Source organism: Octodon degus, unplaced genomic scaffold (genome assembly GCF_000260255.1).
Source record: "Octodon degus isolate 3935 unplaced genomic scaffold, OctDeg1.0 scaffold00083, whole genome shotgun sequence".
Classification (NCBI taxonomy): Eukaryota; Metazoa; Chordata; class Mammalia; order Rodentia; family Octodontidae; genus Octodon; species Octodon degus.
The window spans coordinates 8,545,344-8,566,909 of NW_004524659.1; the positions used below are offsets into that span (position 1 = coordinate 8,545,344).

Below are 21,566 nucleotides of genomic sequence, written 5' to 3' on the forward strand. Positions count from 1 at the left end.
TCCTTCCCCAGTACTTGGAAAAATAGAAAGTGATTGCTCTTTGAGTGAATGAATGGACCAGCGACATATTCTCTGAGGTGAGAAGACTCTGCTGAGGGCATGACCAGCGACAGCATCCCGTTGGGAAAGGGCATTGTTACATAGAGTGTTTTCTGAGCTCGTCAGTCAGTTGTACGAACCATGGGGATTGGCTTTGTGGAAGGCAAATCTGTGTTCCAGTCTTGCAGGCTAACCTTTCTCCTGGGAAAAAGAAGACTGAAGGCCAGCAGACAGTAGAAGAGGGGACAAGGAAAATGTCTAGTAGGTAGGAAGAGACCACGTCGGTGCAAGTATAGAATTATTAATTCCAGGCAGGGTGCAAAGCAAAGAAAAATGAATATGGGCGGGGCGCCCTCCTGATTCTGTAGGCGGTGTTAGGGTCGGGACTGATACGGTGGAACCAAGGGTTTGAAAGGCTACTTGAGGAAGGAAGCAAAGCTCTGAGACCGTAGGAGACTCCTATTACAATTGTCGGAGGACTGCCACTCAGAGTGAACTAAGGAGGACGACTTATTGCTTAGTGTTAGAAGAGGCGGATGCAAAGCATAAAGAACCTGGGGGTGGGTCTCACGATCAGATAACAGCCAATGAAAAGCAGTCATGGGCGTGGCGCTGTCAAACTTCGGAGGGCGGGACTGAAGAGACAGTCAGGGGTGGAGCCCAAAGAAAAGCCAATGAAAAGCCTCTAGGTGGGCGGAGCATTATCCTAAAACCAAGGGTAGGGCCAATAAGAAGGGGCGCCGAGTCTCTGCTCTCCCCGCCCTGTGGGGCGCGCTCGGGTGCCTGGGGCAGCCGTTAGGGGCGGGACTACAGCCGCCAGCGCGCGGCTCGTGCCCTCCCCTTTGTGTCGCCATGGCGGCGGCAGCTGTAGCGGCGGCGGTAGCTACGGTGCCGAGGACTACGAACGAAGGGTCGAACGCGGCCGGCGCCTGAGGAGGCTACGCGACCATGGTGGTGAGGGGCCCACGCGGCCGTCAGTCTGTCCGTCCGCGTGTCAGTCAACCTGTAATCGACCCCGCCCTGCGCGCCCCGCCCCCGGCCCCGCCCGATCCCGAGGCCCGCGCCGCCCCCCACCCCTTGTCGCGGTCCTTGTCCTCCCTTGGCTCGGTCCTGGGTCCGAGCTCTGGCCTCGACCCCACCCTTCGGCATGCATCCCCTCCACGCCCTGAACGGGGCGGCAGTGACCGAGAACACTGGCTTGACAGGAGGAGGGACTGGTTCAGCAAAGGGTCCCCGCCACTTGAGTGGCCCCCACAGGCTCTGACGAGGATCCCTGGAAACCAGCCTCCATCACTGAGCCTTCCCACGCATCCCCACCCGCCCCAGTGCAGCCCCCCTCCTCCTCCCAACAGCCCCTTCCTCGTGCTTGAGCCCCACCCCCACCCCCGCTCCATCCTCAGCCTGACCCTTTTCTTCTCGGTCTCCCTCATTTCCGCCCCATCTCAGCCCTTCTCCCATCCATCTGAACCCTTACCTCACCTCTCCAGCCACCCCTTCCTCACTTCACTCAACAGACCAGCACTCTACCCCCTTTCCATCCTTGAGTCCTCTCCATCTTCTTGTGCTCATCTCCCCTCCTCCACCATCTCCCTCTTCCACCATACTGCTCCCGCTCATTCATCCATTCATTCCCTCACTCAACAGACATTCACTGAGACCTCCTCTGTGCAGGCCCCATGCTCCAGACACAGAGGGAGTCAGATCCCATCCTGCCTTGGGGAGCTTCATGGGCTGGCAGGGGACAGACCCTGAGGGTGAGACCCAGGGATAAACTTGGGGTTACAGGGACATGGAGGAGGGAAAAGCTAGAGCCCAGTCGGGTGAATCCTTGAATATCCATTTGGCAGCTGTTTAATTTATTCATCAGATTTTTACCCAGCTCCTGCTGTTTGACTGGGCTATCCCAGGGTGTTGGGGACCCAGAGAGGAATCTGGTACATTGTTCCCAGGGAAGAGCACCATTTCAGTGCCCTGCTCTGTGCTGGGTATGCTGGGGGTCTTGGCCTGGGGCCCTGCTTCTGGGGAGGTGAAAATCCAGTGGAGTAAATGGGCTTGTCACCAGACAGTAGCATCTCAGAGTGCTCAAGGCTGAGCCAAAGAGATGTCAGTGACAGCCTAAAGGGTCAGGGAGGGCTCCCTGGAGAAGCACACATACAAGCTATGATCTGAGGGCAGAAAAAGAGAGACCACTAATAGGGTAGAGACAAGGTTTCCAGGTTGAGAAAATGAAAGGATGGCACTTTTGCTGGACTCTGAAGTTCAAGAGCCTTGAGGGTGAGAGCAATAGAAGAGAGGAACTGGAGAGGTAAACAGAAATCAGCACAGGGAATATCAGACCAGGGAATCCCAACTTCTTTTTGAATACTAACAGAGAGCCACTGGGGGGCCAGGAGCTATTGAGAAACAGGGCCAGATTTGTGTTTTGTGAAATGATCCTGGAACTTGTGAAGAAGCTAGCAAAAGGAAAGAGTTTAGAAGTAGAAAACTGACAGATGGTGAACTGTGAATGTCCAGACAGTGGCAGGATATGACTGTCGCCTGCGGGGGTTATAGTGGGTCTTATACAGAAAGAGGTGAAACCAGCATCCTCTCTCTCCCGTTGCCTGCCTTGTCCTTAGCCCCTGCTCTCCAGTCCTCCACTCCAGACCACGCACAAAGAAGCGGGGCTATCCTCACTCCAGCCCTTAATGCCCACTGACCTCCCCTCTTACCCGGTCCTCAGGACAGTGTGTGGAGCAGCCCAGCCTCTAGGGCCAGGCTGGCAGATAACAATGCTCCTGTTGTCTATTTGCTCCCATCTCAGGGGGCCTCTGATTCTTCTCTCTGCTCTACAGGCCCGAAGCACTGACAGCCTGGATGGCCCAGGGGAGGGCTCAGTGCAGCCTGTTCCCCCTACTGGGGGGCCCAGTGTGAAGGGGAAGCCTGGGAAGAGGTGAGGGGTGAGGGAGGGAAAGACCTACCTTAGGAGGGAGGGAGGCTAGAGGAAGGAACTGTTGGTGATGTGTTGCCTATCTCCCAGGCTCTCGGCTCCTCGAGGTCCCTTCCCCCGGCTCGCTGACTGTGCCCATTTCCACTATGAGAACGTTGACTTTGGCCACATTCAGGTATGGAAGCTTTGCACCCAGGTGAGAAGGCGAGATTCCACCCAAAATCAGTGTCAGCTGCTTTTCTTCTGAAACCGGCCCTGTGACTGGCAGCTTCACTGATCTGAGCATTCATTTGCAGGAGTTGCAGGGGCTGAGACATATGGGGAGAACTCATTCATCCATTTGGTTTTTGACTTATTTATTCAACAATATCTTTTTCTTAGGTGTCTGCCTTGTGGCAGGGCTCTGTACTCTAAGACGTAACCAAGCCCTGTCTTTGGGGAAGGTTGGGAGCAGGGTGCAGGTTTATCTCTAGATAGTGCCAGCCTATAGAGGTTAGGACTAGAAAAAAAGCCAGGCCCTCACCTGGGCCTTTGTTTCCTTCTGCAGCTCCTGCTGTCTCCAGAACGTGAAGGCCCCAGCCTCTCTGGAGAGAATGAGCTGGTATTTGGGGTACAGGTGACCTGCCAGGTGAGACCACTCTGCCTCTCATCTGGCCCGAGGGACTGGCTGCCGTATTCCTCAGCACAGTGTAGTAAGAGCACTGTGCCCTTCTGTCCATCTGCTCCCACAGGGCCGTTCTTGGCCAGTTCTTCGTAGTTACGATGACTTCCGTTCCCTGGATGCCCACCTGCACCGGTGTATATTTGACCGGAGGTTTTCCTGCCTTCCAGAGCTCCCTCCACCCCCAGAGGGTGCCAGGGCTGCCCAGGTATCCTACTTGTTTCAGCCCCTGCCTCAGCTGTGAGTGTGTCCACATCAGCCAGGTGTGAAACCATCAAGGCAAGGGAGATAAATATTTAAAGACTGGTGTGGTCAAGTTCCTACCATTCAGAATGGAGGAGCCACTGTGGATATAGCTCAGTGGCTCAAGCACCTGCTTGGCAAGCATGAGGTCCTTAGTTCAATCCCTGGTACAAAAAAAAAAAAAAGTCTTCAGAATAGAAGAGCCTTAGAAAAAGACCAGGGTTCTGAAGCCTCCCTTTAACTTTGGGACTGTGAGGGGAGCCCTGGTTCTGTGGGAGGGTCAACATAGCCATGTCAATTGCACATATTGATTTGACAATATGTTAGCACTTTTTTTGGGGGGAGGGGAGTTTGGTAGAACTGGGGATTGAACTCAGGCCCTTGCGCTTGCCAGGGAAGCGCTTATTCCACTGTGCCATCTCCCCAGCCCCATTTTAGCACTTTTTGAAAACTGAGAAGAGCACATAAATCCAGGTTAAATTTCTGCCCCACCCAGAGATGAGCTTGAATCATGTGGGAGGGCAATGGGCCCTGCCCTCTCAGCATCTACTCACAGGAGCCCACTCTGGCAACCTGCCCGCAGATGCTGGTACCACTGCTCCTGCAGTACCTGGAGACCCTGTCTGGACTGGTGGACAGTAACCTCAACTGTGGGCCTGTGCTCACCTGGATGGAGGTGGGCCTGAGTTGGGGGGCTTGGAGTTGGGACCAGGCAAGGGATGTCTGAGGTGCAAGAACCAGCTTTGGAGTGTGTGTGTGTGGGCACAGAAAAGAAAGGAGCAGGAGTGGAGGAGGCATTGGTATTTTAGTATCTGTGTGGGTGCATGCCTGTGAAAGGATACGTGTGTGTGTGTGTGTGTGTGTGTGTGTGTTAGCAGGTGTTGGGCTGTTAGAACTTAAAGGCATACCAGCTAGAAATCCATTGGGCAGTAACTCCAATCACCTGGCTGAGTGGCTTAAACCAGAGGATTTTTAGATCATCAGAACAGTGTCTGGACAGGAGGATGAAGGTACTAGCATCTATGGTGAGACCTTGAGTGCAGGGGAATGCTGATTGGCAGATGTAGGGGTTTGTTTTACCACAGGAGTTTAGTTAGGCATTTGGCCAACAGCCTTGAGTGGCAGCTCTCAGGTGGGGAACAAGTTTCAGCCTCACTGGGCATGGAGGAATATTGCTTTTATTAAACACCTTCTTCTGACCTCTTCTGGCTATGTCTTACCCTCTTCTCAGCTGGACAATCACGGCCGGCGCCTGCTCCTCAGTGAGGAGGCCTCACTCAATATCCCTGCAGTGGCGGCCGCTCATGTGGTCAAACGGTACACAGCCCAGGCACCGGATGAGCTTTCCTTTGAGGTGAGGATGTGGGGGAACAGACCACAGCTGGGCTCCCCACTTGTCCCGTCCGTCCTAAAACTCTGTCCCATTCCTAGGTGGGAGACATTGTCTCAGTGATTGACATGCCACCCACAGAAGATCGGAGCTGGTGGCGGGGCAAGCGGGGCTTCCAGGTAAGCCTGACTGGAGGCAGATGTGGGGCTAGGGTTCTGTGGCAACTAGAGTGGCCCAGACATTGACCTTGACCCTTCCTCAGGTTGGCTTCTTCCCTAGTGAGTGTGTGGAACTCTTCACAGAGCGGCCAGGTCCTGGCCTAAAGGCAGGTAAGTGTCATGGACAGAGTGGGAGGCCTCCCGCATCCTCTGCCTACCACCTATCCTTTTCACCTGTTTCACCCCACAGATGCTGACGGTCCACTGTGTGGCATCCCAACTCCCCAGGGTAACTCTTCTCTGACCTCAGGTAATGGAAACAAGGAATCAGGTCTCCATCCTCTGCCCTAATAGTCTTATGGCTGTGCTGACCCTTGGTGGCTTGCCTTTTCCCCCACAGCTGTGCCCCGGCCACGTGGGAAGCTGGCTGGTCTCCTCCGAACCTTCATGCGCTCCCGTCCTTCTCGGCAGCGGCTGAGGCAGCGGGGAATTCTGAGGCAGAGGGTGTTTGGCTGTGACCTCGGAGAGCATCTCAGCAACTCAGGCCAGGATGGTGAGGCCACAGCCCACCTGCCCACCCCCTACACCTCTCCTACCTAGGATATGACTTGCTTGGCCCTCACCCTGCTTTCTTCCAGTGCCCCAGGTGCTGCGCTGCTGCTCTGAGTTTATTGAGGCCCATGGGGTGGTAGATGGAATCTACCGGCTCTCAGGCGTGTCCTCCAACATCCAGAGGCTGCGGTGAGGTCCTCCACCAATGCTTCCCTCTCACAAGCATTTCCTCTCCTTTGCAGCCCATGCTATGTGCTGGGTTCACAGTTATTAGGAGTTAAGAGAGCATAAGCAGGAGCGGACAAAGGCTGGGGTCAAAGAGAGCTTCCCGTCTTAGGCACTGGGGATACAGGGGTTAATGAGATAACCAGAAACTCTTGTCCTCATGAGGCTCACATGCTAGAGAGAGACAAATAAAAAAATGATAGCGTTTACTAGAAGGTGACAAGTGTTACAAAGAAAAGCAGACTGGGATAAGGGGAATCATAAGCAACCAGGAAGGAGGACTTTTGGTATTGTTATTTTTTTGAGGCATGGTCTCACTATGTAGTTCAGACTAGCCTTGAATTTACTATATGAACCTAGGCTTACTATGTAGCCTAGGCTGGCCTCAAACTTGAACTAATCCTCCTCTCTCAGCCTCCCTAGTGCTGGGATCACATGCATGTGGCACCAGGCAGAGCTGGAGGACAGCAGTTTTAAGTAGCAGGGGCATAGAGGCCTCATGGGGAAGAGCCCTGGAGGAGGGAGGGAGCAGGCCCTGTGGATGTGCTGGGACACACAGTCACGGTGGAGCAGGTAGCCTGTGCAAAGGGAACATAGCAAGAAATGGCATTAAGAGTCCTTGGGGTGGGGTAAAGGGCCTTTCTGATGACTTTTAGGGTTGTGACTTTTGTTCCAAGTGAAAGCAAACTACAGGAGGGTTCTGTGGCAAGGAGGAACAGTATACATGCGTGTCTAGAAATGGGACAGGATGGGACAAGAATAGGAGCCGCCAGTGCCATGTCGTGAGGGCACAAATTCAGTGGGTAGGGGGAGCTTACCTGAAAGCAGGGTGCCCACCATAGAGCTCTGAGTCAGAGTATTTAGAATCTTAATTTCCAACAACCTCCTAACGGTAGGAGAATGTCTAGGTGGGAGTGTAGTGACACTCCATAGTCAGATAGCCTTGTGTACTACAGGCAGAGGTATCTCCCACCTGAGCCTCAGTTTCCTCTTTTGGAATGGGACACTTTTGTCTTTGCTATACAGGCTGTTGGGGGATTTGTTAAAAGGTCTCCCTTTGGATACCCCAGTCTAGGACCTGGGGAAGAGGGCTATATTCATCTGAGATACTTAGGTGTTGGGGTAGGTGTTGTGGAACACGGGTAGGTGGGTCCATCTAACATGAACTTTCTTCCTCTGGACGTGGTGGTCTCAGGCATGAATTTGACAGCGAGAGGATTCCTGAACTGTCTGGCCCTGCCTTCCTGCAGGACATCCACAGTGTGTCCTCCCTTTGTAAGCTCTACTTTCGAGAGCTGCCAAACCCCTTGCTCACCTACCAGCTCTATGGGAAGTTCAGTGTGAGTAGGGGCGCTGGCAAGGTTGGGGGTGTGGGGTGCATCTGGCCCAGCCCTGGCACGTCTGTCTGTGATCTCAGGAGGCCATGTCAGTCCTGGGGGAGGAAGAGCGCCTGGTGCGAGTCCACGATGTCATCCAGCAGCTGCCCCCACCACACTACAGGTAAATGGGCAGGGAAGGGCTGGGGTAGGGTTCCAAAGAGTGCAGGCTCGACCTGTCCCCGTCTTCTCCCAACCCCAGGACCCTGGAGTACCTGCTGAGGCACTTGGCCCGCATGGCAAGACACAGTGCCAATACGAGCATGCATGCCCGCAACCTGGCCATTGTCTGGGCACCCAACCTGTTACGGTAAGTCAGGGACTCACCAACCTGCCCCTCTCAGCTGGCTTCAGTGGTGCAGGCTTCAAATAACCCCCAGCCATCCCGGGACCTGGCTTGCCTTCTGTTCTCTTGTTCGTTCATTTACTATGTATTGGTCAAGTACCTTCCATGTACCAGGCCTCAACCTCAGCACTGGGGGCACAGTAGTAAGCAAGACCCTGCCTCACACTCTCATGGAAGAAATGGATAACGAACCATCACTGAAAAACGTAGAATAATATCTGATGCCAAGGAGGAAGACATGAAGCAGGGAAAGGAGATGCACCAAGCTGAGGCAGTTTGAAGCTTTTAGAATGGCAAGGAAGGCTTCAGGAAGTCTTTCTGTGGCCAGCAGCAGGGTAAGCCCTGTCAGATTTGATGCTGACCAACCCTGGCAAGATTTCTGTTGTGGAAGAATTTATATTCCTCTGGGAGAACATATATAAATAAGTGGTAAGGTGAAATGTAGGTATAAGAAGTATGAAAGAAAATTAATAGTAAAGGAATGAGAAAAAGTCCAACTTTGGATATCAGGGGAGGGGAGCGCCAGGCAGCAGGAGCGGTGAGTGCAGACAGGAGGCTGAGATGGTGCCTGCTGTGCTGGAGCAGCTGTGGAGGCCAGACTGTCTGGAGCTGAGTCAGCCAGGGAGTGAGGAGATGATGAGGTCAGAGAGCGATAGGGCACCGGGCAGATGGGGGCTTATGGGTCACCGTGAGGATTTAGCTTTCAACTGGTGTGAGGGACAGCCAAGGGAGGAGCGAGTTGGGAAGGCTCTCATCTGCTAAACAGTGCACAAGTTCCCTCTAGCAGCAAGCAGAAACAGATTAGAGGCAGGGACAGGAGCAGGAGACAAGGGAAGAGGCTACTGTGACATCTGTGTAGAAGGGAATGGAAACTGGACTTGTGTGTTAGGTTTCTGTCACTATAACTGAAATTACTAATTTACAAAGAGTAAAGACATATGTATTAGGGCACTAGGGATCAAATTTGCAGCCCTATCTAATTTTTTTTTTAACTTGAGAAGGATTTTTTTTGGGAGGGGGGGGGCTGGCTCAGGCTGCCTTAAAGGCGGGTCTAGTGTGGCATGTGGAGCTGGGGATTGAACCGCAGTCCCCTGCACCTGACTGAGTTTGCCCAAGCAGGTGCTTTAAACAACTGAGCTAACCTGCAAGCCCCCATCTATCTAATTTGTGACATAGGGTCTCACTTTATAGTTTAGGCTGGCCTTGAACTGTGTAGCCCAGGTTTGCCTTGAAATGACGGTGCTCAGCCTTCTGAGTGCTGAGATTATAGGCATGTTCCACTATACCTGGCTTATTTTTTTACTTTTGAGACAGGATCTTACTAATTTCCCAATTTGCAATCCTCCTGCCTTAGCATTCTGAGTAGCTGGGATTGCAGGCATGCATCACCATGCTTGGCCAAGAAAAGATTTAGTTTGGTTCATAGTTTTGGGAATTTCAGTCCCTAATTGTCTGTCACTTTGGACCTGTGCTGAGGCAGAACATGGTGGCAGAGTATATGGAAGAATAGAAAATACTTGCCTTATGGCCAAAGGGACAAAAAACAAAATGAGGGCTAGAGTCGTACAATCCCCTTTGAGAGCCTGCCCCCAGTCACCTAAAGGTCTTTCACTAGGCCCCACCTCTTAAAGCTTCCACCACCTCCCAGTAGCATCACCTTGGGCCAGGCCTTTAATACATGGGCCTTTAGGACACATTCAAGGTCCAAACCATAGCAGACACAACTGAGACAGTTGAGGGGATAAAGAATTAGATTCTGGATTGATTTTGTAGGTGGAACTGACAGGGTTTGCTGACAATTGAATGTGGGTATAAAGAAAAAAGAGGTCCAGGACAACCCGGGTATTCATTCTGAGCCACAGAAGAAATAAATTGGGCTGGTGAGGTAGCTCAGCAGACTGAGTGCCTGCTGAGGCAAGTGCAGGGACCAGGGTTTGATCCCTGGCACCACATGCTGTGCCAGCCCTGCCCCTAGGTGCACTGAACTGGCCACTGAGACTGGGCTTGGTAGTGCACACCTGTAGTGCCAGCACTCACAAGGATCACTACGGAGTCCGAGCTGCATAGTGAGACTCTGTGCCAAATATATTTTTTAAAAAAGAAAAATAAGAAATATATTGATATGGGGAAGAGGGAGCAAGTTTGGGGTACAGTTGGAAAATACATATGATTCCCAGATATGATCAGTTCTAGAAGGTCAGAGGTATTGAATAGTCATTGCTTCCTTTGCCACCCTACATTGTCCACCCAGACATTGCCAGTCCAGGATCAAGGCTCCTGGCCTCCTTCTCCTTCCCTCTTCCAGGTCCATGGAGCTGGAGTCAGTGGGCCTGGGTGGGGCAGCGGCCTTCCGGGAGGTTCGTGTGCAGTCAGTGGTGGTGGAATTCCTGCTCACCCACGTGGAAGTCCTGTTCAGTGACACCTTCACCTCTGCTGGCCTTGACCCTGCAGGTATGCCCATCCCACCCTGACATCCTTGCTACTGACCCCTCAACATCAGGGTTGCAGTGGGAGGGCAGGTGGGCTCCCAGCCCTATCCCTACCCAGTGAAGCTGGACCTCCCTCCTAGCCCCTTGAGGCCCCTGCCCCGGCCCATCCCTCCCCGCGCCCCCACTCCTTCTCATTTCAGCTCCTACGCTCAGGATCCCCACTTCTTGGCCAGGACGCCGTTCTTCCTTCACCCCTTATAGATCCTGGGGGCACTTGGGGCCATGGGTCCACCCGGGAGGTGGTGGGAGGTCCCCAGTCTTGACCCCACCCTGGCCCTGCCCAGACTCCCTGCCCTGCCCCGGACCCCAGCCCAGTCAGGATTCAGCTCGTCGGAGGGCCCTCTGGCCCGAGGTAACTGACCAGAGCCGCTGCCCTTGCTGGCTGCTGGGAGCTGCCTCCTTATTAGCTCATTCTGCCTCACCCCTCCTCACCTGCCTGCTGCCCCCATTCCCGCCTGATCTACCCTGGCCCCCTGCCTTGCCAGCCCGGGTGGGCATGCTGTGGGGCCGGGGCTTGGGCTGTGGCGCTTGGCTTTGCCTGTGGCCTTGAGTGGCCCCAGAGCTGATAGCCACCCTGTTTTTGACCTCCTCAGGCCGCTGCCTTCTCCCCAGGCCCAAGTCCCTTGCGGGCAGTGGCCCCTCTACTCGCCTACTGACACTGGAAGAAGCCCAGGCTCGTACCCAGGGCCGGCTGGGGACACCCACTGAGCCCACAGCTCTCAAGGCTGCAGCCTCACCTGTGGAAAGGTGAGTAGAATGCAGGTGGTGTGGATAGAGGGAAGCCCTGCTTCCTTAGCGTGTTTCCTATTTCTCATCCAAACTGCAGGAGGAAAAGGGAGAGAGGGGAGAAACAGCGGAAGCCAGGGGGAAGCAGCTGGAAGACATTCTTCGCTCTTGGCCGGGGCCCCAGCATCCCCCGAAAGAAGCCTCTACCCTGGCTGGGTGGCTCCCGCGCACCACCACAGCCTTCAGGTCAGAGGCCCGGCAGTCAGAACTGGTGAGGGGGGTTATCCGCGGCGTGCTTCCTACACTGTCTGGCTCTCCTTGCAGGCAGCCGACCCGACACTGTCACACTGCGATCTGCCAAGAGTGAAGAGTCCCTGTCATCGCAGGCCAGTGGGGCTGGTGAGCACAGGGCGGGCCCTACCTGTGTCCAAGTGGAAGTGGGAGGGCCTGGGGCTTGGGTTTTACTTCTATTGTATTTCAGACTTAAGAGATCTCAGGAATTTATAATTTTTAATTTGAATTTTTACAATGACTTAAAGTCTCATCTTTGGTCCATTATGCACCATATTCATTTGTCCATGTGGTACCTTTTTAAAATTTTAGAAGTCTTTTCTGTATATATATTTTTAAATTTTATGTATTTGGTACAGGGTCTCACTACAAAACTCAGACTTGTAGTGATCCTCTGGTTTCAGTCTCCCCAGCACTGAAATTATGGGCATGCACCACCACACCTGGTCTTCTATATTTATTTTGAAGAAAAAATTAATTTCCTAGGTACATTAGAAGAGCCCCAATATTTCACCTCAGAGCACTCCCTTCCCCAGAGGAATTCTCTAGATTTGATGATCATTCCTTTGCTTGGAAGGTTTTGTCACATACAAGCGTATGTGTAAATAACACATAATTCCATTCTGGTTGCTTTTGAAACTACAGAGCATCATAAAAAAGGTGTCATGTATGTACAGACCTGAGTGTCCCTGATAACTCCACTATAGTCTGCCACGCACGCTGCTGTGTGGCTCAGCCTCCTTCCATTGCCTTCCAATCTCTGGATATCTCATCCTACTCCAGATGGATCTGGGGGCTCTCAAGCAATCCCCACCAAACCCACATTCCTGGCAGACGTTGCTGCCACACACTGGGGAGCAGAGGTGCCGTCCTGCAGGATCTGCACATGTGCAGCTCACAGGACAAGTGTTGATCGTTTTCCATGAGGGGTTGTACCTTGACTCCCAGGAGCCCGGCATAAGAACGTGTTGGTGTCACTGACAGCCTGTGGGGTTGCCAGGCTCCTCCTCCTCCTGCCTTTGGCTCTGGAACAGTTCTCTTCATGGTCTTGCCTGTTTTGCAAACCTGAACAGCTCTTCTAGGTTACAGTGATCTTCTCTAGTGCAGTGCCTCTATGTTCTCTCCCTGCCTTTTCATTGAGCTCTGCCCTGTTCTCATGTATGTGTGAGGATGCAGAATTTGGACCCTGGTCCCTAAATGCTCCCCAACCCTCTTCTAGGCCTCCAGAGGCTGCACAGACTACGGCGGCCCCACTCCAGCAGCGACGCCTTCCCTGTGGGCCCAGCACCTGCTGGCTCCTGCGAGAGCCTATCCTCCTCCTCCTCCTCTTCTTCTTCCTCCTCCTCCTCAGCCTCCTCTTCAACATCGTCTGGGTCCTCAGCAGCTGGGCTGGGGCCACTGTCCGGGTCCCCCTCACACCGCACCTCAGCCTGGCTAGATGATGGTGATGAACTGGACTTCAGTCCCCCACGCTGCCTGGAGGGACTCCGGGGCCTTGACTTTGATCCCCTTACCTTTCGCTGCAGCAGCCCCACCCCAGGGGACCCTGCACCTCCTGCCAGCCCAGCACCCCCAGCCCCTGCCTCTGCCTTCCCACCCAGGGCAACCCCCAAGGCTCCCTCACCCCGAGGACCCACCAGTCCTGCTTCATCCACTGCCCTGGACATTTCAGAGCCCCTGGCTGTGTCTGTGCCACCTGCTGTCCTAGAACTGCTGGGGGCTGGAGGAACACCTGCCTCTGTCACCCCAACACCAGCGCTCAGCCCGGGCCCAGGCCTGCGCCCCCATCTCATCCCCCTGCTGTTGCATGGATCTGAGGCCCAGCTGAGTGACACCTGCCAACAAGAGATGGGCAGCAAGCTGGCACTGCCTGGTCCTGGCAGCACCCAAGGCCAGCATGTTGAGTCCTGCTCTGCCCACCCAACTCTCTCACAGACCCTGAAGTTGCCCCAGGACCCACCCGATCCTCTCCCCGTTCCTTTCTGTGTAGGTCCTAGTATGGATTCACCATCACTGCCCCCACCCCTATCCCTTCTACGCCCTGGCGGGGCCCCACCCCCGCCTCCCAAGAACCCAGCACGCCTCATGGCCCTGGCCCTGGCTGAGCGGGCTCAGCAAGTGGCCGAGCGACAGAGCCAGCAGGAGCATGCAAGCACCTCGGCTACTCCACACTCCCCTTTCCGCCGCTCGCTGTCCCTAGAGGTGGGTGGGGAACCCGTGGTAACTTCAGGGAGTGGGGCGCCCCCCCATTCCCTAGCCCACCCCGGTGCCTGGGCCCCAGGACCCCCACCCTACCTCCCAAGGCAACAAAGTGATGGGAGCCTGGTGAGAAGCCAGCGGCCTGTGGGAACTTCAAGGAGGGGACTCAGAGGCCCTGCCCAAGTTGGTGCCCAGCTTAGGGCTGGTGGGGGGTGCAGGGATGCCTCAGAAATAGCAGCCCAGTCTCCATGTTCTGTACCCTCACAGGTTCCTACCCCTGGCATCTTCTCCCCAGCTCCCCGGGAGTGCCTACCACCCTTCCTTGGGATCCCCAAACCAAGCTTATACCCACTTGGCCCCCCATCCTTTCAGCCCAGCTCTCCAGCTCAAGTCTGGAGGAATTCCCTGGGCCCCCCTGCACCTCTTGACAGGGGAGAGAACCTGTACTATGAGATTGGGGCAAGTGAGGGTTCCCCCTACTCTGGCCCCACTCGGTCCTGGAGTCCCTTTCGCTCCATGCCCCCAGATAGGCTTAATGCCTCATACGGCCTCCTTGGCCAGTCACCACCACTTCACAGGTCACGTGACTTCCTGCTCAGCTACCCACCACCCCCCTCCTGCTTTCCACCTGACCACCTTGGCTATTCAGCCCCCCAGCACCCTGCCCGGCGCCCTACTCGGGCGGAGCCCCTCTATGTCAACCTAGCCCTAGGGCCCAGGGATCCCTCACCTGCCTCTTCCTGCTCCTCTTCCCCTCCTGCCCATCCCAGAAGTCGTTCAGATCCTGGTCCCCCAGCCCCACGTCTCCCCCAGAAGCAGCGGGCACCCTGGGGCTCCCACACTCCTCACAGGGTACCAGGACCCTGGGGCCCTCCTGAGCCGCTCCTGCTCTACAGGGGATCCCCACCAGCCTATGGGAGAGGGGGTGAGCATTACCGGGGGTCTTTGTACAGAAATGGAGGTCAGAGGGGGGAGGGGGCTGGTCCCCCACCTCCCTACCCCACTCCCAGTTGCTCCCTCTACTCTGAGGGCCAGACCCGAAGCTACTGTTGAGCTGGAGCTGAGAAGGGTATCTTCCTTTTGTCCTTACGGGATCTTGGCCTGACCCCATCTCTTGTTTTGTATTCTCTTGAGCTCCCAATCCCTACTCCAAGTTTCTAACTTTGTAACTTGCTTCTATTCCCTAACCTAAAATCCGTGTCCCTTCCCTGGGCTAAAGGGTATGCTCCCACCACTGGCCTTCCTGGGGGCCCTTGCACAAATCTAAGGGAGGACTTGGCTGATACTGTCCTTCCTCTCCCTCTGGAGGCTCCCAGCCTGTCCTGACCTGTACGTGGGGCGGAACAGCTCCTACCCATCTCTCCCTATGAACTTTGCTAAACCATCTGACAAAATTAATGAATAAAAATGAAAATGTCATTGCTGGTGTCATGCTGGGGCCAGACTCAGTGAACAAAGAGACAGATGGGTTGATTTGTCATTTTCTTTCCGTAGGACAGGCACTAAGTGGCAGGCAGTCCCTCTTGGAAAGGCTCCACTGGTCAGTATCTGCAGGGAGAGCCAGGGCACCCTAGGAATCTATGCCAGTAGTAGGGCCTAGGCTGGGCTTGTCTCCTAGGTGACATCCACCTTGCAGCTCTGCCATGATCTCTCCCAGCAGATCCATTCTGGGGAAAGGGGACAAGGGTAGTCCTAAGGTTACCTCATGGGTAGAAACGGAGCTCTGGGTCCCCCACCTAGGTCCCAATTCTCACTTTTGGAGGCTGGAGAAGAGATCTCCCATTGGCTCAGTGCTGGCTGCCTGCAGGACAAAAAGGCTGGAGTTGCCACTAGGTGGCCATGAAGCTAGAGTGGATCTGGAAGTGCAGGATGGGGCTTGGGATCCCTGGCTTGGGGTCCATGGCTTTGCCTGTCCTTGTGACCGTCCTGACCAGCAGTCTCTCAGGGTGTGGGAAGCCTCCCTATGGGTCAGCAAGCACAATGGGCTCATGAGGCCAGGGGATCTACAGAACAGCTTCATGCTGGGTCTGCAACAGCCCCTGAAGGGTTGGGTTCTTCACAGAAAACTTCTCAAATTGCTCCCCAGTCTAGAAAGCTGAGTCCTGAAGGCTCTGGGATCTGGGGGAAGTAGGATTGGTCAGGAGTTACAAGTCAGGGACCTAATATCACTGGTCTGAGGAGAGGGAGTCAGGGGTCTCCTGGAGGGCAGGGATGGCAGGGTCTCAGGTTAGCAATGGGCTCTGGTAGTGTTCATACTGTTGATGTGGGCTCTGGGCAGCAGAACAAGCTGCCTCTGGTGGTGGCACTGTGGCTGGAGCCAGGGCTGAGACTACGGCTGTTGCTCAGAGTCAAGTTGCTGCTCGAGTACCAGGCTGTGCCCCTCTGGACTCCACTGTGGCCTGTGACCTCAGGAGTCGCCAGGGCCTGCAACAAACAATGTCAGAGAGCTGGCATGGATTGGTCGGTGCCTTACATCTCCCTTGGTCTCCCATATCCTCCCAAAGCTCCTACCTGGGGTGAGATGGGGCTTGGGTGCACAGGCCTGGGCACAGTTGTGGCTCTATGAGCTACCTCTGGGAGACAGACCGAGACCTGGTTGGAATGAAGAGGCACAAGCCAGCTGGGCCCACCACACACCATCAACCCTCCTTGCCCTCTACCTGGTGGGGACCCCTGGAGTACAGGGGTCAATGCAGTCCATTTCAGTGGGGAACTGACCTCAGGCTCTGAGTCCTAGGAAAAGGAGACCTGGTGTGGGGACACAGACCCTGCCTTGGGCTTCATGGCTACCCTCACCCCTGCTGAGCCTGTACCTGGGCCATGGCCTCCCGCAGCAGGTATCGAGTACTCTGCAAGCTGCCCCAGCGGTCCGTAGGCCCTAGACCAAGCCCAGCCCGAACCAGGGCCTGGTAGGGGCTCGGCACCAAGGGATCCAGGGCTGGGCTTTCACCTGCCTCCAGCTTGGCCTTCACCTCAAGCCCCTCTCTCCCAGCCCAGGGCAGCTCTCCTGTGAGGAAGCACCATCAGAAGATCCCAGCCAGCGGGAGGCCTCAGTGAGGCGGGGCATAGCGTCACTCACTGACCAGTGAAGACTTCCTGAGCCAGGATGCAGAAGCTGTAGAGGTCTGAGGTGGTGGTGGGCATGTCACCATGGATAAGCTCGAGAGGCAGCCATGGGTACAGTTCAGGAGGTGGGGGTAGTCCTGTACCTGGGCCTCCCCAGGGGTAGCCCTGCTGCAGCCTGTGGAGCCCAACAAACTTGGTGAGCTGGTGGCTGCTGGAAGGGACGTGGGAGAGGCACGCAGGACAAGCACTCACCTGGGCCTCAGGGAAGGTTGGTTCAGTGGGCGCCCATGCTCTAGGTTGCCCACCTTAGCCAGGCCAGGCCGCACCAGCTGCACAGCATGAGAGCTGAGACCGCCGTGGGCCTGGCAGCGGGCCTGCAGGAACAGCAGAGCCTCCAGCACCTGCAGCAGCATGTGGCCGGGCAGCAGACCTGGCACGGCTCTGAAGCCCTTCTCCCTCCATTTTGGTTGGTGTAGTACCACATGCAGGGAGCCTAGCCACACAGGCTCGAAGAGGAGACTTAGCCCTGACAGGTCTGCTGAGGGGCTCAGTGCCATCAGCAGCAGCAGGTTGGGGTGATGCAGAGTGCTGGGAGGAGGAGAAGAACTGCTACTCAGAGGCAGGCCCTGATTACATAGGGTGGGAGCTGTTCTTTTGTTTTGTATTGGTTTAGTTTAGTTTTGTTTTGAGACAAGATCTTGTTATGTAATTCAAGCTGGTCTTGAACTCACTGTGGAGCCCAAGCTGGTCTCAAACTCACAGTGATCCTCCTGCCTCAGCATCCCAAGATCTGAGATTACAGGTGTGCAGCACCACACCAACCTCATGAGAGCTATTCTTGGACTAAGACCAGCCACCATGTGCCAGGAGAAGACAATCTACCAGCCACCAGACAGGAAAAATTGAAACCTTGGTGGCATAACCCCAAACTAGCACCCAGCCCACACCCTCTCTCCCACACCCTCTCTATGACATCCCTCCCACCTCCACCTTCTCTCTGGGGCCTATAGGACATAGCACAGAAAACTGTATCCATTTTCCAGTGGGAAGGGGGACTCCATCTGCAGACTTCATGCTAGGTACAGAAGTAATGTCTAACTGTCACCATGGCGGTTGCTACATATCCTGGTCTTTGGGTTATGAGCCATTTTGACACCAGAGAGCAGGCTAAGAGTAGTGTGGGGGAACGGGCTGGGCAGTGGGACTGAGACAGAGTACCTGCAGTGCTGAAGGTCAGCCAATAGCACATCAGGATGGGCTCCAGGGGCCTTCAGCTGCCGCATGGTCACGGGGTTGCCCCTCCACAGGAGGCTGGAGGATGGGGAGCAGCAGAGAGAGCAGGTCTGAGATACGGGAATGAGAGGTATGTGGACAAGTGGGAGAGGAAGTGTGCAAGGGCACAGGAAAAGGGGTCTCACTTGACCATGAGGGTGTGGGAGCTGCTCTCATAGGTGCGGTCAGGGTCGCCCTGGGCTGGCAGCAGCTCCTTGGGGTCCGCCAAGGGTATGCCCGTTACCAGCCCCAGTGGTTGCAGGCTGCTCATCTGGGGATGGGGAGCAGGACCATGAGGCAGGAAGAACACAGGGGTAGCCCCTGCTCCTCCAACTTTTCCCATTTACCTGGCCAAATCCCAAAGTTGGCGTTTGAGGAGATCTCCCAAACTGCTCTGGCCTCAGCATCCTGGGGTAAAAGGAGATGAGGAAAAGTCGGGAGTACCTGGGTTTGGTGGATGGGCAGTACCTGGGTTTGGTGGATGGGCATTACCTTTCTGACTGCATCAGTGAGGACAGGGAGCCATACAGGCTGTGCCCAGAGCTGGTGTACAATGGGCCCAAGGCTGCAATGGGTGCTAATTCCCCACCATGCAGCAGTGCTGACATGTGGATGCGACACAGCTGCAGCAGCTCCATTACCTAGACAGGAGCACGTGGGTGAGGCTGGGTGCAGGTGCTGCCCTGATGCCCCCACCTGCACCTGGGCCACTGCTCACCTCCCAGCTCTGCCTGGCACCACCCTGCTCAGCCCAGTCTCGTGGTGTGCGACCCTGTTGGTCGTGCAGACGCAGGTCACCCCCTGCCTGCAGCAGCTGCAGCATGACCTGGCTGCAGCCTGAGAAGGCACCTGCATGCACTGGTGTGCTGCCATCAAGACAGCGGCTAGGGCAGAACAAGGCAGATGGGAATGGATTAGGAAAGGAGCAGCAAGGGAGCATGGGACATGGGAAGTGGTCATGTGAGAAGGCATATGGGGCCTTTGTGGGAATGAGGACAACTGTGAGCATGGGAGGCACCCAGTGAATGAGAAGTCCCTGGGGTACAAGAGGGCCTGAGAAGGCCACAGTAGTTGGAAGAGTTATAAGGGAAAGAGGCCTCTGGGAAAGAAACCAGGCCTTAGGTTCAGGGCCCTGGGGGTATGAGGCATCATGGCCTGTCCACTCACTGGTTTGGATTGGCACCAAAGGCCAGCAAGAGCCGCACGGCACAGCTGTGGCCCAGAAGAGCCGAGAGGAAAAGCCCCGTCTGCCCAGCAGAGTTCTCGCCATCAATCTGGACAACTGAGGGGTGGCAAGGATTAGGGCTATCCCTACCCCAAACTTCTGGGGCATAAGTTCCTGGGGGCCATTGGGCAAATATTCTTGGCAATTCCCAGACTCCACTATCTCTCTGTGACTAGGTCACCACAGACCCCAGATTCTATCTCTGTGTCATGGAACCCCTCGCCTCCAGCTGCTGAGGGAGGATGCTGCCTCCGAGTCTACTTCAATGCAATGCCCCATAAATCGCCATTAAGTCCACAAAGTTGGAACAAGGAGTTGAATCTTTGCCTACCATGCAAACATCCAACCTCTTCTCATATGTGTCAATATCACAGCAAGGCACCTAGGCAAGGAGGAAGAGGACTTCATGGAGCCTTATGCCCTGGGACGGCAGACTCCCCCTCGCTTTAACATGCTATAGTACAGACAGGTCCAGTGTGTCTATCTTCCAAATCTTCAAGAAAATCCACCTCTGGATTTCAATCTCTCATTTATTTCGAGCTCTGCATATAAGGACTAACCCACATTAGCCTCCTCTGCACTTCACCTCCACGTCTGTGCCAATCTTTTCACCACATCATCTGGATCAGGACCCCAGCCCCAGCCACTCATCCTCTGCCCCAAACCCTGTGTCTCTTCCTTCATCATTCCGCAGTTCCTCTTCCTCCAGGCACTTCTCTAGGGAGGGCAAGTGTACTGTACCATTGTCCTTCCACTCCTATGTCCTTGGCAGACATGGTAAATTATCATGTACTTGGTCCAAACCAACTTAGTCACTGCTGCAGAATCCATCCAAATGTGGACCCACCAGACATCTGAGTACCACATTCACATCACATTTTACTCAGGAGCCCACTAGGGCATCTTAACAGGTATCCCATGTTCATCATGCATTACAAATGCATGCCCTAAAAATACAAATCATTTAAAGGATAATATAATCTCATACAAATTGTTCCAAAACAAGAAAAATAGAAAACTGAGGCAAAGACTCATGAGGGCAATATGACCTTAATTCCAAAATCAGGTAAAAGTTTCCAAGGATCCCAACTTCCAGGCAGAGTGGTCAGCAGCAGATACAATCCTGTCTGACAGTTGCCATCCAGACGCAGGAATATAGCAATGCAAGTAAGATAAGAAGGAGAGAAGTGGGTCCCCTGGATCCAAGAAAGATCTGAAGCAAGAATGGAAGCCCACAGAGAGAGAGAAATTTCACTGTGGAAGGAGGCCAGTAGGCAGCCTTCTCCCTGAGTTGGAACTCTCTACATGGGAGGAGCAGTTCAAACCTGCCAATGCACAGTGACTGCTGGTAACACCAAGGCCTCCATGGAGAGACTGCAGCAGAAGGCAGCAGTGGACATGGAGGACTGCACTAGCTGGCAATGAGTGCTGTGGGACCAGATGTCTCACAGGAGAGGGTGATTGGCTGGGAGCCATGTAGGAGAGGGGACAACTGAGTCAGAACTCAGAACAAGTGCTGGGTCCACCTAACAAATGACTCCCAACTGAGTTCAAACCAACAGAAGGTGCACTGGTGGCTACAGGGCTGCAGGCCTCATGGCCAGAAATCGGCTACACCCAGAAGACACCTCTGAGGAGTTCTCATTTCCTCAGGGTTCTAAATACTAGCCATGAAACAACTCACCATAGGCAGTTTACAAGCATCAACATAAGAGTTAAACTAAAAAAAAAAGAAAGAAAATGAGAAAACACTTAAAGAAGATGCAACACCAGACTTCCAGCTCACCAAAGGCAAACCTAAGGGGTAATGAGGTAGGACAATACAAAAGCCACCCATCTGACCTCTCTGAGGTAGTAACTACAAAGCAAATGAATGAGGTTTTAGAAAAAAAAATCAAAGCAGAAATAATTTTTCAGATAACTACAGAGATAAGGACCACAATGAAAAAACATGTTTAGTGACTCTAGGCAGATATAGATTTAAAAAATAGAGAATATTAGGAAAATGATGGAAACCATGAATGTGCAACATGGGAAAAAATGGAACAGATTCAAGCAGATACCCAGGAAACTAAAAATTCCGTCATGAGTATCCATAGCAGAAGCAGAATGAGGAAATGTGAGGACGGAATCTCAGATCTAGAAGACAGACTTGTGGTTAGTGATCATGAACAATTTCTTAAAAATAGCAAGGGGCCATGAGAAATCAATCCAGAACCTGAAAGATGCAAGCAAGAACAACATGAGATTGACTGGAGGCCATGAAAATGTAGTATAGAAAAACCTACTCACATATCTCGCAGCAGGAAACTTCTCTGGCAGGAATAAAAGAATTTGACATACAAATTGGTGAGGCACATAGAACTCCAATTAACCATGAAAAAACCTACACCAAGGCACATCATAGTCAAGATTCCAGGAATTCAACACAAGGATAGA

General features: G+C 54.1%; 1 protein-coding gene across 2 annotated transcripts; it reads left to right on the top strand.

Annotated features, from left to right (window-relative positions):
- Positions 1-834: 834 nt before the first annotated feature.
- On the top strand, positions 835-14,948 carry Arhgap33 (Rho GTPase activating protein 33). 2 transcript variants are annotated; one of them, XM_023721482.1, is made up of 21 exons: positions 835-993; positions 1,711-1,793; positions 2,874-2,971; positions 3,059-3,143; positions 3,516-3,596; positions 3,700-3,837; positions 4,456-4,548; positions 5,104-5,226; positions 5,304-5,381; positions 5,465-5,531; positions 5,611-5,670; positions 5,761-5,913; positions 5,999-6,101; positions 7,333-7,477; positions 7,555-7,637; positions 7,716-7,823; positions 10,165-10,310; positions 10,942-11,095; positions 11,175-11,320; positions 11,399-11,473; positions 12,585-14,948. In XM_023721482.1, the coding sequence occupies exons 2-21, from the start codon at positions 1,716-1,718 to the stop codon at positions 14,615-14,617; spliced, it is 4,047 nt and encodes a 1,348-aa protein (XP_023577250.1). In that variant the 5' UTR covers positions 835-993; positions 1,711-1,715; the 3' UTR covers positions 14,618-14,948. The 2 variants fall into 2 exon arrangements, with proteins under 2 accessions (XP_023577250.1, XP_023577251.1); XM_023721483.1 differs by lacking the exon at positions 1,711-1,793.
- Positions 14,949-21,566: the final 6,618 nt, after the last annotated feature.